A 23,382-nucleotide genomic window follows, 5' to 3' on the forward strand; every position below is an offset into this window, starting at 1 on the left:
GTTCTAAATTATCCCTATAGATACTCTCTTAATCATAATTAAGTAGAAAAGAAGAGAGGATACTAAAAAAGATGATTATGGTGTTTTAGAAAAATCATATCATATTTTTTATAATTAACTAATTTTTTAATCTAATTAAATTAGTTAAATATATTTTATATTAAGGATGGATTAATTCTCGACCATGACTAAACGACAAAGCGCAAACCCCAGCTGAACACACTGCTTATAGTGCGTAGGCTAGCACCCGCCACTTCCCCACAATGGACAAATTACATCTTCAACTCATCGTCACTTTAGGGCTTCCTTCTCTGATTCTCTCATTCCAACTGTACATAAAACAAACTCGACCTGTCAACCCGTTCGGAGGCCCTCGTTGCCGGCGAAATCTCCTCCCAAATTCTCCTCCTCCATTTCTCTCTGCGCTCTCCATCTCTTCTTGAATCTTGATTTTCTGGCGAGAAGTCTTTGGTTTTCAATCCATTCTCTGTCGTGTGGGGCAGAGGGGATGGCTCGGTCTGCGAGAGGTCAGCAACAAGAATTGGAAGACGACGACGTAGATCACCTGACTGGAAATGGCTCTTCTTCGCACAAAGGTTTGCATCTCTCCCCGATGCTTTGGTTCTCTACGCTTTCCTCTCCTTTCGTGTTATTCTGGGAATTGGGTTATAGTAGTAAAGGGATTGGGTGCCGGAAATTTTCTAAATTGAATGCTGGGATTTGATAATTATGTCTTGACCGGCAGTGAAGGTGGATGAAACGGCTAGAGAGCAGCGGGTTAACGCGCATCGTTCTAAGCATTCAGAAACTGAGCAGCGTAGAAGGAGCAAGATAAATGAAAGGTAAGCTAAATGACTAGCTATGGTTGACTAGTAAACTTTGCTTCGTCAATGCCTGTTTTTTAATGTGTTCATGCCTACGGATGCGGTCTCTATATTCCTGTCTGACTAATGCATTTGTGAAGCTACGGGATAATATTTATTTTTCGTTTGGCTTTTAGCAATTATCGTTTGGGTTTGCTTTATTTCCTCTATTGGGATTATTAGCCTGTTGGGATTATTAGCAGTAGCCAGTGGGCGCAAACATATATTACCCACTGTTACTGGGAAAAGGACTTCAAATTATTATGAAAGCCATTTCCCAGTGACGGTACCTTCATACTTTGCATTTTCCTTTGTAATTTCCTGTGTAATGGCTATACCAACTGGTTTAGAGTTGATAGAAAATGCCGTCAATTTGACTAATGATCAAAGCAGGTTAGCTTCTGATTTTTGTTTGACAATTTTTCTGGCTACTGATTCTGCATGACAGTCATATAAGAAGGCCTCGTTTCAATTTAATTTTTTTTACAATACTATGTTCTGTTTTCACTTTTGTAAGCAAAGATTTTGCCATCATTTCCTTGTGCAGGATTTGAGCAATAAAATGCATTATTTTCTGAAAAATTTGTAGCTGCACTCTTCACAGTTTTAATATATTCTTCACATGATTGGTTTTTTTATTTTCCTATCAAAGATTGCTTCTAGGTAGTTGGCATTTTAGATTTGAATATCAACCAGGTTTTCTAAGCTACCTAATCACAATGTTAAGATTTGAATTGCCCTTTGAATGCTTCTTGGGCTATTTTGATATGAGATTGATGATTGAATTATTAATAGCAATGAGAGTTTTCATTTTTATACCTGAAAATAGCTAAATTTGTGAACCAGATTTCAGATTCTGAGAGACCTCATTCCTCAAAATGATCAAAAAAGGGATAAGGCTTCTTTCTTGTTGGAGGTATTTCATTCAGTCATGAGTTTCTTATAATCATGTGATCTGGTTTTGATGAACTAAATCAAGGAATTTGGCTTTTCTTTATGCAGGTTATCGAGTATATTCAATTTTTACAGGAGAAATTACAGATGTATGAGCAATCTTACCAAGGCTGGAACCAGGAGCCAATGAAATTAATTCCTTGGGTAAAATTCCTTGGATTGATGTTGTTCATGCATGCATGTACCTGCTTCTCTGCAATTTGCACGTTTGTTTTATTGAATGTTTTGGCAATTGCGTGATTATGTCTCTGTTCTGATACTGATGTTAGTTTGTCCAAGGTACCTTTCTTTGCCGTGCTAAGATTTTTTTTTGTCCTTGCTAAAATCTTGGAGACTGTAGATTCCATTAAGTGTTGACAGATGTCAAAGTGAGTGCGCTGGGCATTGTGAATCTTTCTGATGTGTGTGTGTGTATTCTAGAAGTCACTTTTAAATACGGAAGAATGTTTTAAGTCAGCCATATGGCTTTTCGATTTCAGAACCCTGAGCATGGACTGCACCTTACATAGATGGCTAATTTTGTCTAAGGTTGATTTAAACTAATTACAGGCCAACTTGAACAAGGTTTTCTTTCCCTTTTTACTCCTTTTACTGTGAAAAACATACGTTTTAATATTTATATCCTTATTGCAAGATTTTTCATTGGCTGTACTACACTGGTTTTGTTGTTGTTTTACTATTTAAGAACGTTGTAGTTTAGTATTGTCTACGAGTTCTGTGGTTACTACTTATTCTTATTATGTCTCTATGAGTTTATTTTGTATTTAATCTCTGTCCCGATGTATTATAAACATAAAGAGGAGGCTTCCATATTATCAGTGTGTGGTCAAGTGTCAGGTAATTATTATAAAAATAAAAAAGGAACTAAGAATTAGTCAGGTTTAAATAGATTTAGAAAATTTCAATGTATTTAGATAGGATTTGATATTTGGTTATATTATTATATTAGTAGGATTTGGATAAATTAGGATGTATATTCAGATGAGAATAATGCCTATGAATAAGAGGCAGCGAGGTACCTAGTTTTTGAGTTGATTTCCAATCATTTGCACCATTCACATTGCTTCTTTTCTCTCGTTATCTCTCTTCCTCTCTCTTTCTTATCTAAATACCATAACACCAAGTCTTCCCATTCATCATGGCTGTATTTTAATCTTATATTTTAGCTAGCGTATTCAATCTTTTCAGTGATTTTGATGCAAGATATAATACAGCTTCTTGTGAGTTGATTGGAATGAATATACACTGCGTTATATTTTTAAATAGTAAATAATCTATATTTTAAAGAATACATTTTGACATTTTGGCCATCAAAACATAAACTTATTTTCAATGTGGTCCTCCAAATTTGAAACCTCAGTTTCCACAGTGATTTCGCTTTGAAGGCCATTATGGGGAAGTTGACAGAATTGATCTTGTGGCTTAACAGCGTGAGCACCTGCTTGTCAAATGATCAGGTGGCCTTTCCATGATAAAAAGTAATAGAAACACCACGATAAAATATTTCAATCTCCATCCTTTCTGTGCTTTCCCCCCTATATTTTTTGGGCCTTTCCATGACCTTGTTATTTCTGTCATCCATCAGTCTGCCTTACCCCCCCCCCTTTTTTTTTCCCTCTCTTTTAAAGCCTGGGGTAGATCTACTTCCTGTATGCATATTTTAGTGAGTTTAGGGATGATAAAGTGTTCATTGTTGTAAGGTGCTAATGAATATTAACACAATAAACAGTTGCTATAAATCTTACTTGTTGGAACTCTCAAATTTTGTATCAGAGAAATCATTGTGGACCAACTGATAATGTCACATCTCAGGCTATACAAAATGGTTCTGGCCATGAGAACAATGACATTGTCTCTCCATCACTGCCGCTAAATGCACAGAATACAATTGAATCTGACTTGTCACCAACAGTTATCCATAAGGCTGGGCCCCCTGGTTTAGCTTCTGATGCGGTTCCCCTGGGCATGCAAATGCGGCTGGACATGTTTGATCTGGCTGTGAGCAGTGGCCTTCCAACCCAACATTTACATGAAGCAGTTTCTAACACCGAGAACACACCTTCCAATACTCAGCCTCACGAGTGTCTTGGTGAACCCAAGGAGGGTGCATATGATTTTCGAAATAATACATTGAAGGATCAAGACGAGCTGACATTTGAAAGTGAATCGGTTAGCATCTCAAGAGCCTATTCTCAGGGGTGAGTTTCTCGTGAGTTTACATTAGTTCTTATTCTTGATTAGGTTCCCAGGAGTTATTGTTAAACTGAAACTGACATAACCAGTGGATGGCTGTAACTGTTCTAGAAGCTGGCATTGGGTGTGCATATTTAGCTCATTTACTAGTAACAGAATTCCCCAATGCCCATTCAACATTTCATAAAAGAATGTGTGACATTTTTGGGCATAAACAATTATTGCATACAAAGTTCCACTCATTATCTGCAAACTAATGGCCTCACTGCCTGAGACATAGAATTTTGTTCTGTAAAAACAATGTAAAGCTTATTAATTGCTGACTTTGTAAGTTCTCAGAAGCAGACTTGTTTGAACCTTTGTCTGAAATGTCAAATTGAAAAATGTAGTCTGACTGATAATGAGTTTTAACTGTAGTGCGATAACTTGGTTTTCTGAGACACAATTACAATCTCTTTCTGCGTGTAATATTCTAAAGCCTTGCTTTTTGACATACAAACCTTCAGGCTTAGAAGTTAAGGTTGAGGCCAAGTGGATTGGTGGATGCATGCATTGATGATTGTACAGATTAAGATTCTAGGATGTGGCCTAGTATGAATCATTAAGGATTTGGTGTTGATTACAATGATGTAGGTTCCATCAGGCTTTTTTTTTTTTGCTGTTGACTAAAATAATTGGTATGCTGGTTACTCTTTTGCAAAAGTTCTCTTTGGCACATTAAAAGGTTACCTTAAGCATCTCGTGGAACCATATTTCACTATTTCATTATTGAGTGGGGTTTTTGTGCTCAACAGAATATTGGATAATTTCATGCAAGCATTGCGGTCTTCGGGTGTGGATTTATCTGAGGCCAACGTTGCAGTACAAATTGATGTAGGGAGACGATCAATTGCCTCCACGTCTAGCTCAAAGGTTTGTCAAAACTAACAGTTCAGAATGTTTGAGAATTTCTTGTCACATCACTACTACACCTATGGTATTTAATTAGTAGCTGCCGCTTTAGATAATTTATGAAAAAGGACAGAACGATGGAAAAGCTTCCAATATCCTTGTTTTTGGCCAATGGAACATGTCAACCCATTGTGTTTTCATTGTTGTCAGTCGTAATAATGCTGACCTCGTGCTGTTTGATAATTTTTACCTTTTAAATTCATCTTGATAGTGGGCAGTGTTGTTGTTCAGGATCATGGGAACCAATTTGTGAACACGCAATCAATACCATGCCCAGGAGTCGACTACTACAGTGAGGATTCTGAGCAAGCTCTTAAGAGGCTCAGACGAGAAGAGAGTTAGCTTTCTTGTCCTTTTTTATTTTTTTCCTGTTTCTCCAGGCAATGAAAAGCAGGATTGGGTGGGTGGTTCATTTTTTGGCATGCTAGATAGATCCGGATAAAGTGTACATTTCATTTTCTGGTTTGGAAACATGGTCCTTCTGGAATAAAGTGATCAATTCATCTTCTATTTTTCCTTTCCATGGCAAAATGTCTGTTTTATATTTGTGCTAAAATAATCCATCTATTGCAGCTGATGTTCCTAAACTATTTTGCATTTTAATGTGTGCCAACTTCCTACAGTGTCCTGACATAGGCTGACTTTTCGAGGTCATCCTTTAGGTCTGCCTCAAGAAATGATGGTGGGATCTAAAGGACAACATGGTATGATCACGTTTCAATGGAATTAGGTCCATGTCGGAGAATCCTAGGTTTGGTGAATGATGAGCACCTTTTGTCATTTGCCTTTTGAGTTCTCGAAACAAAAGGTTCACGACTCTTCTCCAGTAAGAAGTATCTGTATGGTTCCATTGAAGCTAGAGGTAACCCGCAAATTATGGGTTCTGTTCTGAGTTTGTATGGACAATGAGTTCAATTCAAGTAGTTAAGAAGTGATGTAACTTGAGTAAATGAAATTTGAATAATTGCTACGCAAGAGTTGATATTAATATTTTTATATATGTAGTGTGCACGGGCGCTCGAAGGACAACTATAATCTGCATTTGGTAGCTGGTTATTTCGGTTTGAATATGCTATTAATTCTCAATATAATAGTTAGTTTGACTTTTGATTTAATTTTAAATATAAGATTATTTATTTTTTTAGGCAATTTCTAAAGTAATTGTATATATTGAGGAATTATTATTAATTTGTAAACTTTTTTAATCTAATGAGATTGTATCTTGAAAATAAAAAAACTATATTGACTCAGTTATTTTAATTATAACTATTTATGTGACTCTGTGAATTTACTACTAGGATCTTTGTAATTAAAATGTAATTTTTAAATGATAAAACAACTCTGAATTAATGTCATGAGGGGGTCATAGTGATATGGATCAAGATGACCATTTAGAGACTGACAGGAAATGAGTTACTAGTTCTTGTTTTTAATATTAAAATTTGATAATTAAATCAAAAAAATAGTTAAGTTAGTCAATTTTAACGAATGAATATTGTCTTTTTTTTTCAATGTTAATATTAATCATGTATATTATAACTATCTCTTAATAGAAATTTTTTAACATATTTAATTACTATTAGGATTATTCGGAAAAGAGTGGATAAATATGATAAACAAAACCAATTTTGATTTTTTATTGAAGAATAAATTAAATTTTTAACTAGTTATTGAACTTATATGAAGAACCAGAGGTAGTACCTGGCCTTTGAAGAAATGCAAATTCGGCCTTGGCTGAAAGGTTTTTGTTTTTGTTTTCTTTCTTTTTTTTCTTTTGGTTAAACAAAATAGATTGTATCTAAACTAAATTAGAATATAAATATATGGTGAGCTATATTATTCAAAACTTATTATCTTATTTATAGGGTATTTTTAGCATGTTTCACATATAAAGAAAAGCTTTAAATTGTATTAATTTTTTTAAAAATATAACAACCTTTTAATTTTATTTCTATTTAATATATAGTCTTTTGAAAAGAAGCAACTACCTTGATTATAATAACTAAATAATAAAATAGTATGTTCATACTAAAAATTATATAAGGGCTTGTTTGGCAAATATTTAAAACCATGGTTTTGGCCAAATTTGCCAAACAAGGAAAAAAAAAAATGTGAAAACCATGGTTTGGGGTAAAACTATGGTTTTGAACCCCAAAACCATGGTTTCAGTGGAAGTGGTTTAAAGTTGCTTCAGATTCAAATTTTTTAGACGTTAATATGGGCCCAACAGCATATGACAAAGCAGCCCCCATAATTGATACCTCACTTTTCATTTCACAATCGGTCCTTCACTATTTAATTTTATAATTTATAAATATATATGCATATTAATTATTAATTATATTATTTTATATATTATTAATTATGTTAGTAAAAATTATTTTATTAACAATTTTATTTCTTCAAATCAAAATATATTATAAAATCTATCCTTTATATAATTATCATATTAACTTATGACCTTTTTAGTAATTTGCATATGTAAAAAGTGCTTCTGGTAACAACTATCTAAACATTCTCATTTCTCAGAATCGCTTTTTCACAAAATTTATTATCTCCAAAATCTATTATCCAGAAGCTATTCTCCAAATCATTGTTTGATTTCATCCAAACACCCATTTTAGACCAAAGCCAAAACCATTTTTTCAGAAGAAATGAATTCATTCTGCTTCTTGCCTAAATTAGAGGGTATGATTGTGCCGGTTAGAGTTGATCCCAATGGTAATATGACTTTAATACCCCTCAATTATTTTTCTATAAACATATTTAATCTTATATTTTATAAATATATATACACATATTAATTAATTATTAATTATATTATCTTATATGTTATTAATTATGTTGGTAAAAAATATATTATTAACAATTTTATTCCTTCAAATTAAAATATATTATGAAATCTATTTTTTATATGATTATCATATCAACTTATGCCCTTTTTAGTAATTTATATATATATATAAAAGTGTTTCTAATAACCGCTATCGAGACATTCTCACTTTATCAGAATTTTTTTTTTATAAAATCTATTATTCCAAAATCTATTTTTCAGAAGTTATTCTCTAAATTATAATTTGATTTCATCCAAACACCCCCAAATGACTTATAAATATGACCCCAAAAAAAAAACACTCTCTCTACCTCAGAAATAGGACTAGTATATATAAACATGTTTAGTCATGCCTTACTAAACATAAAAATGTAGTATTTAGCTATGCATCAAACCAATCTTAAGATGTCGTCTTGTCCAACATATGTATATAACTGCTTTGACATATGTTGCATTGAATAATTGAGGTAAAACAAAAAGAGGAATGGAGAAGGAAAGAGATCATAAAGAGCAAGAAAGGGGAAATAGAAAATGGAGAAGAGGAAATAAACCAAGAGAAAATGATAATTACAATATCATTCAATAATCAAGTCTATCTTAGAATGAAAACTCTAAATATATAATTATACTCAAATAATGATAAAGACAAAAATAATAATAATTAGCCCTAATAATAAAAATACTAAAATACTAATAAATCTAAATGAATGCTAGAGTGATAGTAAATCCAAATAACTCAAATATCCTAGAAATATAATAAAATCATAAATATTTCTTTTCATATTCCATCATTTCTCCCGCTCATGAAGAACTCCGCTCTAGATGAGTTAAAAGTGATGTGCAATGCTAGGTAGAGAAGGGCTAGACAAAACTTTGACATGACACTTCAATCTAAAAATTCCTTCCAATAGGTAAGCTAACAAATTGGCAAGACTGAGTAGCTAGATCTTGGAGAGCATCTAGGAAATCTTTCTAATAGACAAGCTATTGTTGGAAAAATTTGTTTAGTAATGGGGCAATCTTAGGAAATGCAACTTTAAAATAAGGTGGCATTGTAGAATGATGAGACTAATTCTTGCTGGCCACAATCTAAGAAGAAACTACCTTGTTTGCCAGTTGGACAATTGGATCATCCTTCATAGAATTATTGTCACTAATGATAACAAGATTAGAGACTTTACTTACTTCTGTCACAAGTGGGTCCAACAGTACATGTCGAGTAATGGACTCTAGATGAGTTGGAAGTGCCACTTCAACTAGATTGACAATATCTTCTTCCGTGTCTAGTGAAAAAGCTTTGACCTCTATTAGCCTACTCGTTTGGAGAGCCTCTTTTATTTGATTTTTTGACTTATCAAAGAATTTTATAAGCTTATGAATTCTCTCATTATGTGATTTTTTTCAAACTTATCAAGTGCATAATCACATGATTGTTTTTGCATGACATGCTTATAGTGGTAATAATGTGTAGGATCAACATAGTATTGAGCACATAATCATCACAATCAGTATAGTCGTACTGCACCCAGTTGGCATACCGATAGGGGTGAGTAGTATATCTAATACAGTCATTATCAATATCCTTACATGGGGTGTCATGTGCATAGCAACACTTCTTATATGGGTATTTTTTATAACTCAAAATTAAGTAGCATTACAACTCCCCTTTTCTCTCCACTTTTCCTTTTTTTTTCTAAATTTTTATCTGGAAACCAAGTACAACAAATAAATATTAATGAAAATTGAAAATAAAAATACCTGAAAGTCCACGTTCGGAGAGGCAGGTAACAATGGGTCACAAATGCAAATTTTTCCAAAATTCGTTCCAAAATGAAATTTTCTCACACAAAAATGGAGTCCAAAAGTGTAACTTTTGCCAGAACCCTGGGTCTCAAGTGTTACTTTTGTGAAAGTCTAATTCTGGACATTTCAGCCTCGTCAGCCTGCGGAATCCACTTGCAGACCAATGAAGTGGTGCGTGACGGCTTCTTTCGCTGTGAAACTTTGTAATCTGGCTGAGTTCTTCAAGCTGCTTCTGATAAGGCGGTTTCATGATGATCAGATTAAGGGAAGGTGGTGGACGATGACAGAGAGCGGCGACAGTGGCAGGTATGGAGGATAGTTCAGGAAAAAAAATTCAGACGAGAGGAAACAAGCCAAAAAGAAAAGGATTCAATAGTCAAGTACTCCTCCGGTCCTTAATATAGGACCTAATTCTTGAGTTGGTTTTGGTCCTAAATATAAGACCCATTTATCATATTTATCAATTTTCTCTAAATTACCTCTATGGATACTCCCTCAACCATAATCAAGTAGAAGAGGGAGATGAGGTATTAAGAAAGACGATTATGGTGTTTTAGGAAAAATGTGTCACTTTTCTTATAATTAACTAACTTACCTAACTTCCTTAATCTAATCAAATTAGTTAAATGAGTCTTATATTAAGGACCGGAGGAGTATTATTCTAAGATCTAATTATACTCAAATAGTAATAAAGATAATAATAATAACAACTAGGCCTAATAATAAAAATACTAATAAATCTAAATAAATCTTAGAATGATAATAAATCCAAATAACTCAGATATCTTAGAAATATAATAAAATCATAAATACTTCTTTTCATATCCCGTTAAATTTAACACTAAAATATGCAAGATTAAGTTATGAAAATATTCCAACGTCTGATCCATTGTTAACAAATTTCCGTGTCCGTGTACTTAAAAAAGTTAGTTAAAAGTAATTAATGTTTGTTAATTTTTAAAATTATCCTCAATAAAACTCATTAATTAAAAGAGATTGTTCAGTTAATTAATTAGAGAATATCAAATCAAATGATATTTAGGAAAAAATAAAAAAATATGCTTATAATAAATATTAGAAGGAGTAATTACTAAAATTAGGACTACAAACACATGGTCATAATCCACATGCATCTTAGATGCTGACACTGCAAATAAATATTGTATGCTTAGAATTTAGATGACACCCACACATGTTCATATTGGAGTTTTAACATGATATAATTAATGTGGTCCAAAACTTGTATTAGTCAACAAAAATCATCAGTTCAACAAACCCACTGAGCCAAACGAGGAAGATATTAGACGGGATGAAAGGAAAAATGGGAGGAAAATAGGAGGAGAAAATATTAGAAAGAAAAACTTATAGGAAAAACCAATTACCCCCCCCCCTTTTTTTAGAGTTTTCTCTCCTAAATATTCATTTACCCCCTAATTTTCCCCCCTCCAAATATAGGGTTAGAGAGATTTGCATTAATAAATGTGTTAATGTACAAATTTGTATCGTAAGTTTAAAATCATAGCAAGGTTGCTTTCTACTATTAAAAATATTAACAGTGAATGCCATAATTTTACAGTCTAGTTTTTTAACATTAGGGGTAATCTTACTATGATTTTAAACTTTTCAGAATAAATCTACACCCAAAATATTTAGCATGAGTGAAAGCTTTCAGAAAAAATTTCTGTTTTGACCCATAATAATACTAAGGCATGAGAGAAGAAAAATGACATATTCTGCAGTTGTTACCTATAAAAGAGAAAACTATGAACAGGTCCCAATTAAGAGAATTTTTCATAAGTCTTGCAAAATTTGTGAAATTAAAATACTCTCAAGCCTAGAGACTTGTTTCGATTAATTTTTCCTGTAAAATGTTACAAAAAACTCATTCTTAAACGGCGTTGACAGATTACCAGTGGCGGCCGTTAATTGGTTAACCCTGCTGTCGATTGGTAAAATTTTTAAAAAAATATTTTTAAAAGACTTACAAGTCAAATAATAAAGATTTACAAGTTAAAATTTCATAGATTTACAAATCAACCTCTTACGATTTTAATATTTTAATATTTACATGTTAAATTTCGAAGATTTACAAATAAATCTTTAAGATTTACAAGTCAGACTTCTTAATTTATAAGTAAAATTTTTTTAAAAAAATTAAATTTAAATATTTAACTGATTCTTAGTTTTGCAAGTCAACCTCATAGATTTAGCAATGAATTTACGAAATGTTTGCATTACTTACCTTGGCATATCCATGAAATGTCATATATGATGATGGTTGTCGAGAGAGCATATGCAAACCACTTAGTGCCAATCCACAATTATTCAAACAAATCACACTAGAGAGAGTTTGCGGTACCTCCTACTTTGTGCTTATTTTCACAGCCAAGGTTTTTTCTCACCTTTTCAAATGATCAAACTCTCTCTCTCTCTCTACACACACACACACACACAGTCTTCTTTATAATTTGTTTCTGTATGTATGTGTTGAAGGTTGAATCCTTTATCCTTTTCAATATGAAGAAGATGTTCTTTCCCGCGCACACCCACGTTGTTTGTCAAATGATGATTGCATTAGTGATTTGCCCCTTTTTTATTCTAATATACTCTATATGTAATATCACCTCCAGTCTTTAATATAAAACTTTGTTTGACTTTTATTTTGGTCTTAAATATAAGATCCCAATCGACTTTGTCTCTCATATTTATGTATTTTTTCCAAGATAATCCTTCTTACAATAATAGTTCTAGTTAATACACTTAATTAGTAAGGATGTCTTAGGAATAACAATACCAATTTATTACAAATAACTAACTTAACTTTTTTTTTTATAATATTCTCAAATTAGTCAACTAGTTCTTATAAATAGAACTGGAGGTAGTATAAGTAGTTCTAGAAGAATTTTCTTTATTTATAATATAAGTTACCTTTAGAATAATTGATACTTATTTGCCATTTTTATCTTTGTGATTCATGCTTAAATATGGCTTTTTATTTTTTACACTTTCCTTCAAAACTTCATTAATATGGATAAAATTAAAAATTATTTTCAATACTTTAATTATCATGACAAGACAGACTTTTTTAATTAAAAAAGAGGAAGATGATGACATAAAATAGATACTTGCCGAGTCCTACTTATCTTCAAGGATGACACAAAGCAGATTTTTTCATAATTGTGTCTACCGCCAAGTTTTTACAGATAGGTTCATTACTTGGAGACAGGTTTGGGTCATAGTAATCAGAATCATGGTGTCTTCCTTCTTAATTTTGGTAAATTAGTTGGAAGTAACTTATGGGAAGAAGGGCAAGCTATAGTAAGTGACATAAATTAAGACAACAGAAACTGTAGAAATCCTCTTATAATATAATAGTTGACATATGGTACGAATTAATGAATGTGCGCTTTGGATATTGAGATAGGGCCATATTGGAGCCTCCAACAAATCAAATGTATGAACGTGTGGCTTCCAAAACTTCCATTAGTCAACCGAAATCGATTCAACAATCCCACTTAAAGAGCACCAAACGAGGAACATAGTTACAGAGAGTTATTAGTGATAAAGCTTATTAGTAAATTATTAAGTAATAAAGAGGGTGAAGAAGCAGGGACGTAGCACCAAAGTTCATTGATGGACCCTTCTATTCTAATATATTTTGGTATTTCTTAATTGTATTTTTGAATTAGTAAATGTTTTGACTTAATTGGCCTCAAAGTTTTTCGCATCTTGTGAGGATAGTCTTTAAATTCATTTCTTCTTTTTCCCCTTTTTTCTTGGGGGGGGGGGTGTGGCGCGCAAAAAGAAGCTGAAGTTATTTTAATTAACTCGATTAGTGGCATAAAAACTCTCTTATGTAGTTATTATTGTATATTCTCCATATACAGTCTCTCACAGGTAACAATTATATAATAATTAATGGTTCCATCTTTATTTTCTCAGCGTCGATCTCTCTCTCTATATAAAGACAAGAGCAGTGCAGAAAAGAAAAAGAAGCAGAACAAGAAGAGAATGAAGAAATTAGGGACGCCCAAAATGCTTCTCTTTCTGCTCACCACGATGAGCTTGTTCCTCCACCTCCAGGGTTTTGGGTTTGGATCAGATCCATGGCAGAATATTGAGGAGAAGGCGGCCAACATGTCGTGGTACAGCAACAATAATTACATCGAAGACCTCATGAAGGCCAGTTTCTCCGTAGAAGCTGATCCCATTGTGTCTCTGGTGAGTACGTCAAGGGAGGACACCGTCACGGGAGGAGCCCTAAATGAAGATAAACAAGCGGTTCAATGTCCCTCAGGGAAGAAGTACAGTAGCTGCCTGGGCCCAAGGCCTCTCTCAAATAACCGCCAGTGTAACCCTGACCCATATTTCAGAGGGTGCTAAGTCTCATTACTACATTGCTGGACTTCACTCCCCTCCCTCTTGAGCCATTCCCACAGTAGTGTCTAAGAATAATGTGGTATTAATTCCTCAGACTGCGTCCTTAGTTATTTTGATCCACGTATTCTAGGGAATTACACATACATATATATATGTACGTATGTATGTATGTATGTATGTATGTTGATCATGATCGTTGCAGCATTCTTGTGTATTCAAGTTTGAATCTCTCGTTGGCTTTTGATGTCTGGTTAGCAGAGTGGCATGGATAAATGTATGATTTTCTTTTATTTCCCCAAAACCACATCAAATTGATGATGATTAAAAAGAAAAACTTTAGGAAAGGGTGCCACTAGCCCCTATAATCACAGTGTCAGTGTGTGCATACTACCTCCGGTGCTTAATCTAAGAGCTAGTTTAATTTTCAATTTGATTCTAAATATAAGACTCCGAATCTCTAATCCACTTTGTCTATCATATTTATTTATGTTTTTAAAATCTCTAATCCACTTTATTTGTCATATTTATTTGTGTTTTTTCAAGACAGTTCTTATAGTAGTTATATATGTTATATGTTTCATTAAATGTTAAAGCTAATATAATTGATTAGCAAGTATATTTTAAGAAAAACAAACCTATTTATTAGAAATAACTAACTTAAAAAAAATTCTTAATTTACTCGAATTAGTCAACTAGCGTTTATATTAAGGATCGAAGGTAATATATACTATCTCCGATCCTTAATAAAAGAGCTACTAGCTAATTCATTAGAAAAATTAATTAAGTTAGTTATTTGTAACAAATATGAATTTATTTTTTTAAAGTACCTCTTTTAATCATGACTCTCTTTGATTGAAAACCCCTTGACATGTATAATTAATAGGAATATTTTAAAAAAATGAATTATAAATTTAGGGGACAAAGTGAATTGAAGTCTTTTATTTAGGATCATATCCAATTCTCAATTAATTTTTATATTAAGGACAGGAGGTAGTATTTGTTTTTTTTTTTTTTGCATGAAGCAACTTTTACAAGCGACCTCTCAAATTAAAACTGGTTGCTTAGAAAATTAATATGGAAAGGTCCACATCTTTGTTTTCACAAAATTATTCATGCTACTGGTACTATTGATATCGATCATCATAGAATTAATTGGTAATTATCTGAGTTTCAAAAAGTGCAAATGGAAAATGATGTCATTTTTGAATTTTGAAGAACCATTAATTATGCGTATTGTTTTCGTCGCATAGATCAGAGACACACGACTAATTAAATTAAATTATCAAATGAGAATTTAACAACATTAAATTACATGATGCAAGAGCAATTTATGAGAAAATTAAAAATAAAAAGGACTATAGAAACGTTTGGATGTTAACACCAATTAATATCTAGAGACACACATACACACACATATTGGATATTGAGAAGGGTCATATTGGATTTCCCCAACAAGATGAATTGATGTGTCTCTAATCCGGAGCTTATATTAGTGCACCAAAATCAATTCAACAACCCCACTCAAACAGCACCAAACAAGGAAGAGAATTAAAGGCAGTTTTAGTGAGAAATGATAAAGCATCAAGTAATTAAAGAGAAAAACAACAGTAAATAAATGAAGCACCATACATATATTATATATACTTTAATTTTACTTACTACTGTATGATATAGTTTCCTTATTTAAATTGAATTGAAAACATTTAAATCTAAAGAGTATGCCAGGCTATATATATACACATTCCATGCTATTTTTGCATCTTTTTATCACGGGCGTCTATTAAGTTAAATGTTAAATTGAAGGCACCATGTGGCATTTGGGCTTTGGAGATAGAAAGGAAGAAACAAGAAGGATGGTTCGATGAATGTGGACTCCTAATGCAAAACCACAAAATTGTTTTGTATCTCTCCATTGCTTCATGTAATCCCTATTCCTCTCTTTCCGTGTATCCATTTTCTGCGTAACTTGTTTCTCCTGTGTACGTATTTGTAACAAGCAAAAGTTCTTAAAAGAACCACATCACAAAAGTTTACCGTTTATAAGTCCTCTCTTTAAGCTAGTCCTCCCAACATGAGACTCATGATAGCGTTCTGGTAAATCGTGCTTCTTTTCTATTATTCTGCAGCACTGTGTGTATTCAACTTTGAACCCTTTTTATGCAGATCATGTCCAGCTTGCAGTTTGTGTCCTTCTATCTGTTTTAAATTTAGCAACTTAATTGGAGTCATGTCTCAATATATCATTGCATAAGTGATTAATTGGCAAGAAATAAAAAACTGAACTAAACACTAAACCGATTGAGGTAGTAGTTCAAAGGCGAGTGATAGTAGGTTAGATTAGAGTCAACTCGAGATCAAACTGATTATATTAAAATAATACTTCTCCGATCCTAAATATAAGATTTTTTTGTATTGTATATAATGGTCTTATATTTAAGACCGGAGGAGTATAATTTAGTTGGAAAAAAACGAAATATAACAACATTAATAATCACTAATAATAAAATATAAGAAAATATAATAATAGTTTGCTTGTAACAATAACAAAATACAATAATATTAAGAATTTTAATCTCTACAATTTCTCAATAAGTAAAATTAACAATCATTAATACCAAAATCATCATTAAAATTCATTCAAATATACAGTGACTAATATACAAGGAGTTGAATGAGAAAAAACATAAACAATTATAACATAATCACCCAAATCGATTTATCACCGGTTTAGCCTTTTGGTCTAACCAAGTTGATATCGGTTCACTTTCTAACCAATTCAGCACTTAAACCAGACCGAACCACTGGCTAGTTTTCCAGTTAAACCGGCCACTCGATCCCATCCGTTTGTTTTCCTAACACTACATGTTTATCTTTTTTTGTGTGTGTGTTGTGAAATATTTATACAATTTAGATCGTACCCATATACTTCAATATGGTTGCAAAGTTAACGATCTTATTTTTAATCACTAAATTGATGAATATGGGGTAATGGTGTTGATAAGGCTATAATATGACCAGTTATTAATTAAATGCTGATATTTGAGGCCTAGTCAACAAAGTGGGATTAATTTATATGTGTGTGTATTCATTTCCTTATTTTATTCTAACCCACCTCGCATTGAGAAAACAATGACAAATGTTGCTAGTTTAGAAAAGATTTCAAGGTTTGCACCTGAAGCTCCAACTCGCTCCCTTTTAGAATTTACAATTCAATCATTGATGATTTACATCTCATCTTCCAAAATTTTTACAAAGTAACTTATGTTGCCTACCTAGTAAAGCCATTTTCGTGTATCAAATTGGATCTCCAACTAATTTTCATATTTAGGATAAAAAGTAGTATATCTTTTTCAAACAAAAGCTTTCATGTGGCTCCGCAACTATCTTCTTCCAAGACTCATTAGCCGTGCATTTTTCATCTTTCAATTTAGCATTCTCTCTTCTCAAACTAGCAATAGTATTACCTTTGATTCTCAATATAAGACCTAATTAACTAATTTGGAGAAATCAAGAAAGTTATTGAACTGCATCATTATAGCACATATTACATGATTTCTTTAAAATACTCACGTGTATCATTAGATTATATATCAATTTATAAGTGAGTCAAATTAATTTGAAAAAAAATAAATAAATATAAATACTTTAAAGTAATTTATTAACTTTATTAATCTCCCTAACTAAATCAACTGGGTTTTATATTAAGGACAAGAGGTGGTATCATATAGTACTTTAGGGCTTGTTTGGCTCTGCTTTTTGTTTTTTGTTTTTCAAGAGCAAAAACCTTCAAAAACCTTAGAACAAGTTTTAAGAGCAAAAAAAAAAAAATCTGTTACATGCTTGTTATTTTTAACTAATTTTAATTAATTTCTTAATTTAAATAATTTAATTATTTATAACCTATAAAAAAGAAGGATTCGGAGTAATAAACATAGGACCATTGAGTGTGCCACTTGTATCTGGATGTTGGCACTGGTGAAGTTTTCTTGAGTGCTCCAATTTCTTCCACATTCAAAGGTGGCTGATGTTGATCTTTGATGGTTCGCATATATCTGTGTGTGTGTTGAATGACATACGGTCTTATTGGAGGCCCAACAAAATGTGTTTGTGGCGCCCAAAATGTCAAGTCGTCCATCCAAATCAATTCATGAATCCCACTCAAAGCACTAACCAAGGAATGGACTTAAAGTAAGAGTTTGATAGATTGGCATTAATAAATACAAAATCAATAAATGAAGGATTAAGTAGAGAGAAATGAGGAAGAAAAAAATAAATAAAAAGAAAAGAATGTGGAGTGCATAAATTAATTTCAAAACTGGTTAGGTTAGAGGGGTTGTGATGTTAGTCATTTCCCCTTAATCTTTTGTTTAGTTCCAAAAAAAAAACAATGACACAGATGGAGGAGTATTTGTTGAAGAAATTTCTTCACGTTATTATAAGCTTCAGTGTCAGTGGAGTATTTGTTGACATTATTTACTATTTGCTTTACACAAAAATCTGTCCCTCAAAGGCGTGAAATTTTTCTTGGAAAGAACCATGGACCTTACTCAAGTAATATGTATTATATATATACCAATTGCCACTATTCAAGTATAAATCAGAGTCGCATTATAATGTGCTTCTCAATGGTTCCTCATCTAACATTTGCAAACATTCTTGTGGATTGGCATGAAAATAGTCCTCTTCTTTGGGTTTTTCCGGTATGACCACTCTTGTTTTGGGACTTCCCATTTGGGAGACTTCAAATTCCTTTACAATAGCAGAGAACTCATCCCAGCTTAATGAGCTTGTGGTGTACTGATCTATTAAGTTCACTAGCAGCTTCCTTTTTAGTAGTATTGTCTTCTTGAATCCCAGGAATCTGTGCATTATTAAGAGAAGCAAAACGAAATAAGTAACGTTTGAATTTCAGAATACACAATTGAGGTTAAAAAAATGACAGTTTAGGTATCAACTATGATCAAAGTTTGTAGAGTGTCAAGGAGTCATGAATGGGTTGTAAATGCTATTAGTTATGATTTTCATTCACCATCTAATTAGGATTTGCCGAAGTGAAAATAACATTTCAAACAGACTCAAATCTACTATATACTTTATGCAGATATAAAATCCCAAGTTTATTGAAGATTCAAATATCTTTTGTGGACCAAGCATAAAGGGCACAAGTGGCAGCATAACAGCACCTGCGGTGGCCTTCCATGACTTTAGCCATGGCCCCATCATAAGTTGGAATAAATATATCACTCTCAATAGTGTTGCTTTGCATCAACTCTTTTCTTGAGCCTAGGTGGTAGTTTCTTTAATAACCGAACCTCATCTCTTAAAGATGTAATGAAATGATCTACGTCAAATATGTCTTCAAAGTCACTGCAAAATAAAGGAACATACATGAGGTCATTCCAAACAAGAAATCAGGACAATCCTAGACATGGCAAGCAATTAAGGGCAAACCTCGGATCAGCCCAGAAGGAGGTTTTATCAACATCTGGAACTATGAGAGTTGCATTCAAGTATCTAGCAATGGAGACCATGTCACATATCTGCAGAAGAAGAACAAAGATTGAAATCACAGTTCTTAAATAAATGAATCAGACTAGAGCTAAAAGCACATGGGTATAGTTAGATGATCACACTAAAAGGGAAGTAAGTTCAGCACTCACTACTTATTCTTATCATGTCTGTAGGAGTTCATTTTGTATTTAATCTCTGTCCCGATGTATTATAAACATAAAGAGGAGGCTTCCATATTATCAGCTTGTGGTCAAGTGTCATGTAATTATTATAAAAATAAAACAAGGAACAAAGAATTAGTCAGGTTTAAATAGATTTAGAAAATTTCAACATATTTAGATGGGATTTGACATTTGGTTATATTATTATATTAGTAGGATTTGGATAAATTAGGATATATATTCAAATGAGAATAATGAATAAGAGGCAATGAGGTACATATTTGCACCATTCACATTGCTTCTTTTCTCTCGTTATCTCTCTTCCTCTCTCTTTCTCATCTAAATACCATAACACCAAGTCTTCCCATTCATCATGGCTGTATTTTAATCTTATATTTTAGCTAGCGTATTCAAGCTTTTCAGTGATTTTGATGCAAGATATAATACAGCTTCTTGTGAGTTGATTGAAATGAATGTACACTGCGTTATATTTTTTAGTAGTAAATAATCTATATTTTAAAGAATACATTTTGACATTTTGGCCATCAAAACATAAACTTATTTTCAATGTGGTCCTCCAAATTTGAAACCTCAGTTTCCACAGTGATTTCGCTTTGAAGGCCATTATGGGGAAGTTGACAGAATTGATCTTGTGGCTTAACAGCGTGAGCACCTGCTTGTAAAATGATCATGTGGCAGCACCTTTATGCTGGAAGGAAAAGTAACAGAAATACCATAATAAAATATTTCAATCTCCATCCTTTCCGTGCTTTCCCCCCTATATATTTTTTTTTTTGCCTGTCCATGACTTGTTATTTCTGTCATCCATCAGCCTGCCTTACCCATTTTTTTCCTTTTCAAGCTTGGGGTAGATCTACTTCCTGTATGCATATTTTAGTGAGTTCAGGGATGATAAAGTGTTCATTGTTATAATTTATTTTGGCTAGGTGCTGATAAATATTAACACAATAAACAGTTGTTCTAAATCTTGCAAAGGTTCTTTTTGGCACATTAAAGGGTTACCTTGAGTGTCTCATGAAACCATATTTCACTATGTCATTATTGAGTGGGGTTTTTGTGCTCAACAGAATATTGGATAATTTCGTGCAAGCATTGCGGTCTTCAGGTGCGGATTTATCTGAGGCCAGCGTTTCAGTACAAATTGATGCAGGGAGACGATCAATTGCCTCCACGTCTAGCTCAAAGGTTTGTCAAAACTTACGGTTCGGAATGTTTGAGAATTTCCTGTCACATCATTGCTACACCTATGGTATTTAATTAGGAGTGCCACCTTAGATAATTTATGAAAAAGAACAGAAAGATGGAAAAGCTTCCAGTAGCCCTGTTTTTGGCCGATGGATCATGTCAACCCATTGTGTTTTCATTCTTATCAGTCGTAATATTGCTGACCTCGTGCTGTGTGATAATTTTTACCTTTTAAATTCATCGTGACAGTGGCCAATGTGGTTTGTTCAGGATCATGGGAACCAGTTTGTGAACACCCAATCAATGCCATGCTCAGGAGTCGACTACTACAGTGAGGATTCTGAACAAGCTCTTGAGAGGCTCAGAACAGAAGAGAGTTAGCTTTCTTGTCCTTTTTTATTTTTTCCTGTTTCTGCAGGCAATTAAAAGCAGGGTTGGGTGAGTGGTTCATTTTTTGGCATGCCAGATAGATCCGGATAAAATGTATATTTCATTTTCTGGTTGGGAAGCATGGTCCTTCTGGAATAAAATGACAAGTTCATCTTCTATTTTTCCTTTCCATGGCAAAATGTCTGCTTTATATTTGTGCTAAAATAATCCATCCAACGCAGCTGATGTTCCTAAACTATTTTGCACTTTTATGTGTGCCAACTTCTTACAGTGTCCTAATACGGGCTGACTTTTCGAGGTCATTCTTTAGGTCTGTCTCAAGATATGATGGTGGGATCTAAAGGACAACATGGTATGATCACTTTTCAATGGAATTAGATCCATGTCGGAGAATCCTAGGTTTGGTACCCTTACATGATTGAATGATGAGCACCTTTGTCATTTGCCCTTTGACTCGTCGAAACAAAAGGTTCCACACTTTCAAGTAGAGCTTCATGACTCTTCTCCGGTAAGAAGTGTCTGTATTGTTTCATTGAGGCTAGAGGTAACCAGCAAACTTGTTTTTGCTGAGTTTGTACCGCAGAAAATCAAGTTAAAATAAGGATTTGATATGTACAATATGAGTTCAATTCAAATAGTTAAGTGATGTAACTTAAATAAATGAAAGTTTAATTCTTGCTACGTAAGAGTTGATATTAATATTGTTACATTTATAGTATGTGCATGCTCGCTCGAAGGACAACTATAACATGCATTTGGTGGCTGGTTATTTTGGTTTGAATTCTACCAATTCTTAATATAAGAGCTAGATTGATTTTTAATTTGATTCTAAATATAAAACTTTAATTGAGTTTGTCTTTATTATTTATCTATTTTTTTCTTATGTAATCTTCAAGTAATTGAATATATTAAGAAGTTACTATTAATTTATAATTCAAACACACGTGATTAATTGACCAAGTTAGTTTAATTCTACTACCCCTGGTCCTAATTATAAGAGTTCATTGACTAATTTGAGAGGATTAAAAACATAAGCTTAGCTAGTTATTTGTAATAAATAGGTGTTGTCTTTTCTAAAATATTTTTACTAATCAAGTGTATTGATTAGAATTATCACGGTTAGAAGGACTACCTTGGAAAAAAAATGTATAACTACGAGAAACAAAATGGATTGGGGTTTTATATTTAAGATCAAAATAAAGTCAAATAAGGTCTTATATTAAAGACAGGAGGTAGTAACTATTTATGTGACTGTGTGAATTTACTACTAGGTTTTTTTTAATTAAAATGTAATTTTTAAATGATAAAGCGACTCTGCGAATCAATGTCATGAGTAGGTCCGGTAGTGATATGGATCAAGATGACCATTTATAGACTGACAAAATGAGTTAGTAGCTACCCTTTTTAATATTAAAGTTAGATAACCAATTTAAAAAATTAATTAAATTAGTCAATTATAATAAATGAGTATTGTCTTTTTTAAAATATTACTCCTCCGGTCCTTAATATAAGATCCATTTAACTAATTTGATTAGATTAAAGAAGTTAGGTAAGTTAGTTAATTATGAGAAATGTGACATGTTTTTCTTAAAACACTATAATTATCTTTCTTAATACCTCATCTCCCTCTTCTACTTGATTATGGTTGAGGGAGTATCCATAGGGGTAATTTAGAGAAAATTGATAAATATGAGAAATATGTCTTATATTTAGGATCAAAATTAACTCAACAATTAAGTCCTGTATTAAGAACCGAAGGAGTATTATTAATTATATATATTAGAGCTACTTCTTAATAGAAATCATTTAACATGTTAAATTACTACAATAGAGATTATTTGAAAAAAAAAGTGGATACATATTATATAAAAAAAACAGATCGAGATTTTATATTGAAGATTAAATTAAATTTTTAACTAGTTATTGAACTTATATGAAGAACCAGAGGTAGTGCTTGGCCTTTGAAGAAATGTAAATAAGCTAACAAATGAGTTATTCTATTCGGCCTTGGCCGAAAGGTTTTTGTTTTTGTTTTTGTTTTGGTTAAATAAAATAGATTGCATCTAAACTAAACTGGAATATAAATATATAGTGACCTATATTATTCAAAACTTATTATTAGACTCCATATTACTCC

General features: G+C 32.6%; 1 protein-coding gene across 5 annotated transcripts; it reads left to right on the forward strand.

Moving 5' to 3' along the window:
* The first annotated feature begins 277 nt into the window (after positions 1–277).
* Positions 278–21,285, forward strand: LOC114748282 (transcription factor BIM2-like). Of its 5 annotated transcripts, XR_003740446.1 has the most exons (9): positions 278–596; positions 746–842; positions 1,710–1,779; positions 1,866–1,961; positions 3,591–4,015; positions 4,805–4,922; positions 5,193–5,298; positions 5,624–5,823; positions 5,967–6,076. XR_003740446.1 is itself a non-coding variant. In XM_028936638.1 (8 exons), the coding sequence occupies exons 1-8, from the start codon at positions 509–511 to the stop codon at positions 5,590–5,592; spliced, it is 1,008 nt and encodes a 335-aa protein (XP_028792471.1). In that variant the 5' UTR covers positions 278–508; the 3' UTR covers positions 5,593–6,076. The 5 variants fall into 5 exon arrangements, 4 of the variants coding, with proteins under 4 accessions (XP_028792471.1, XP_028792470.1, XP_028792474.1 ...); XM_028936638.1 differs by having other exon boundaries at positions 5,585–6,076; XM_028936637.1 differs by having other exon boundaries at positions 5,624–6,076.
* The last annotated feature ends 2,097 nt before the right edge of the window (positions 21,286–23,382 follow it).

This window comes from Neltuma alba, unplaced genomic scaffold, assembly GCF_004799145.2.
Source record: "Neltuma alba isolate B1F8T4 unplaced genomic scaffold, ASM479914v2 tig00005664_pilon, whole genome shotgun sequence".
NCBI lineage: Eukaryota > Viridiplantae > Streptophyta > Magnoliopsida > Fabales > Fabaceae > Neltuma > Neltuma alba.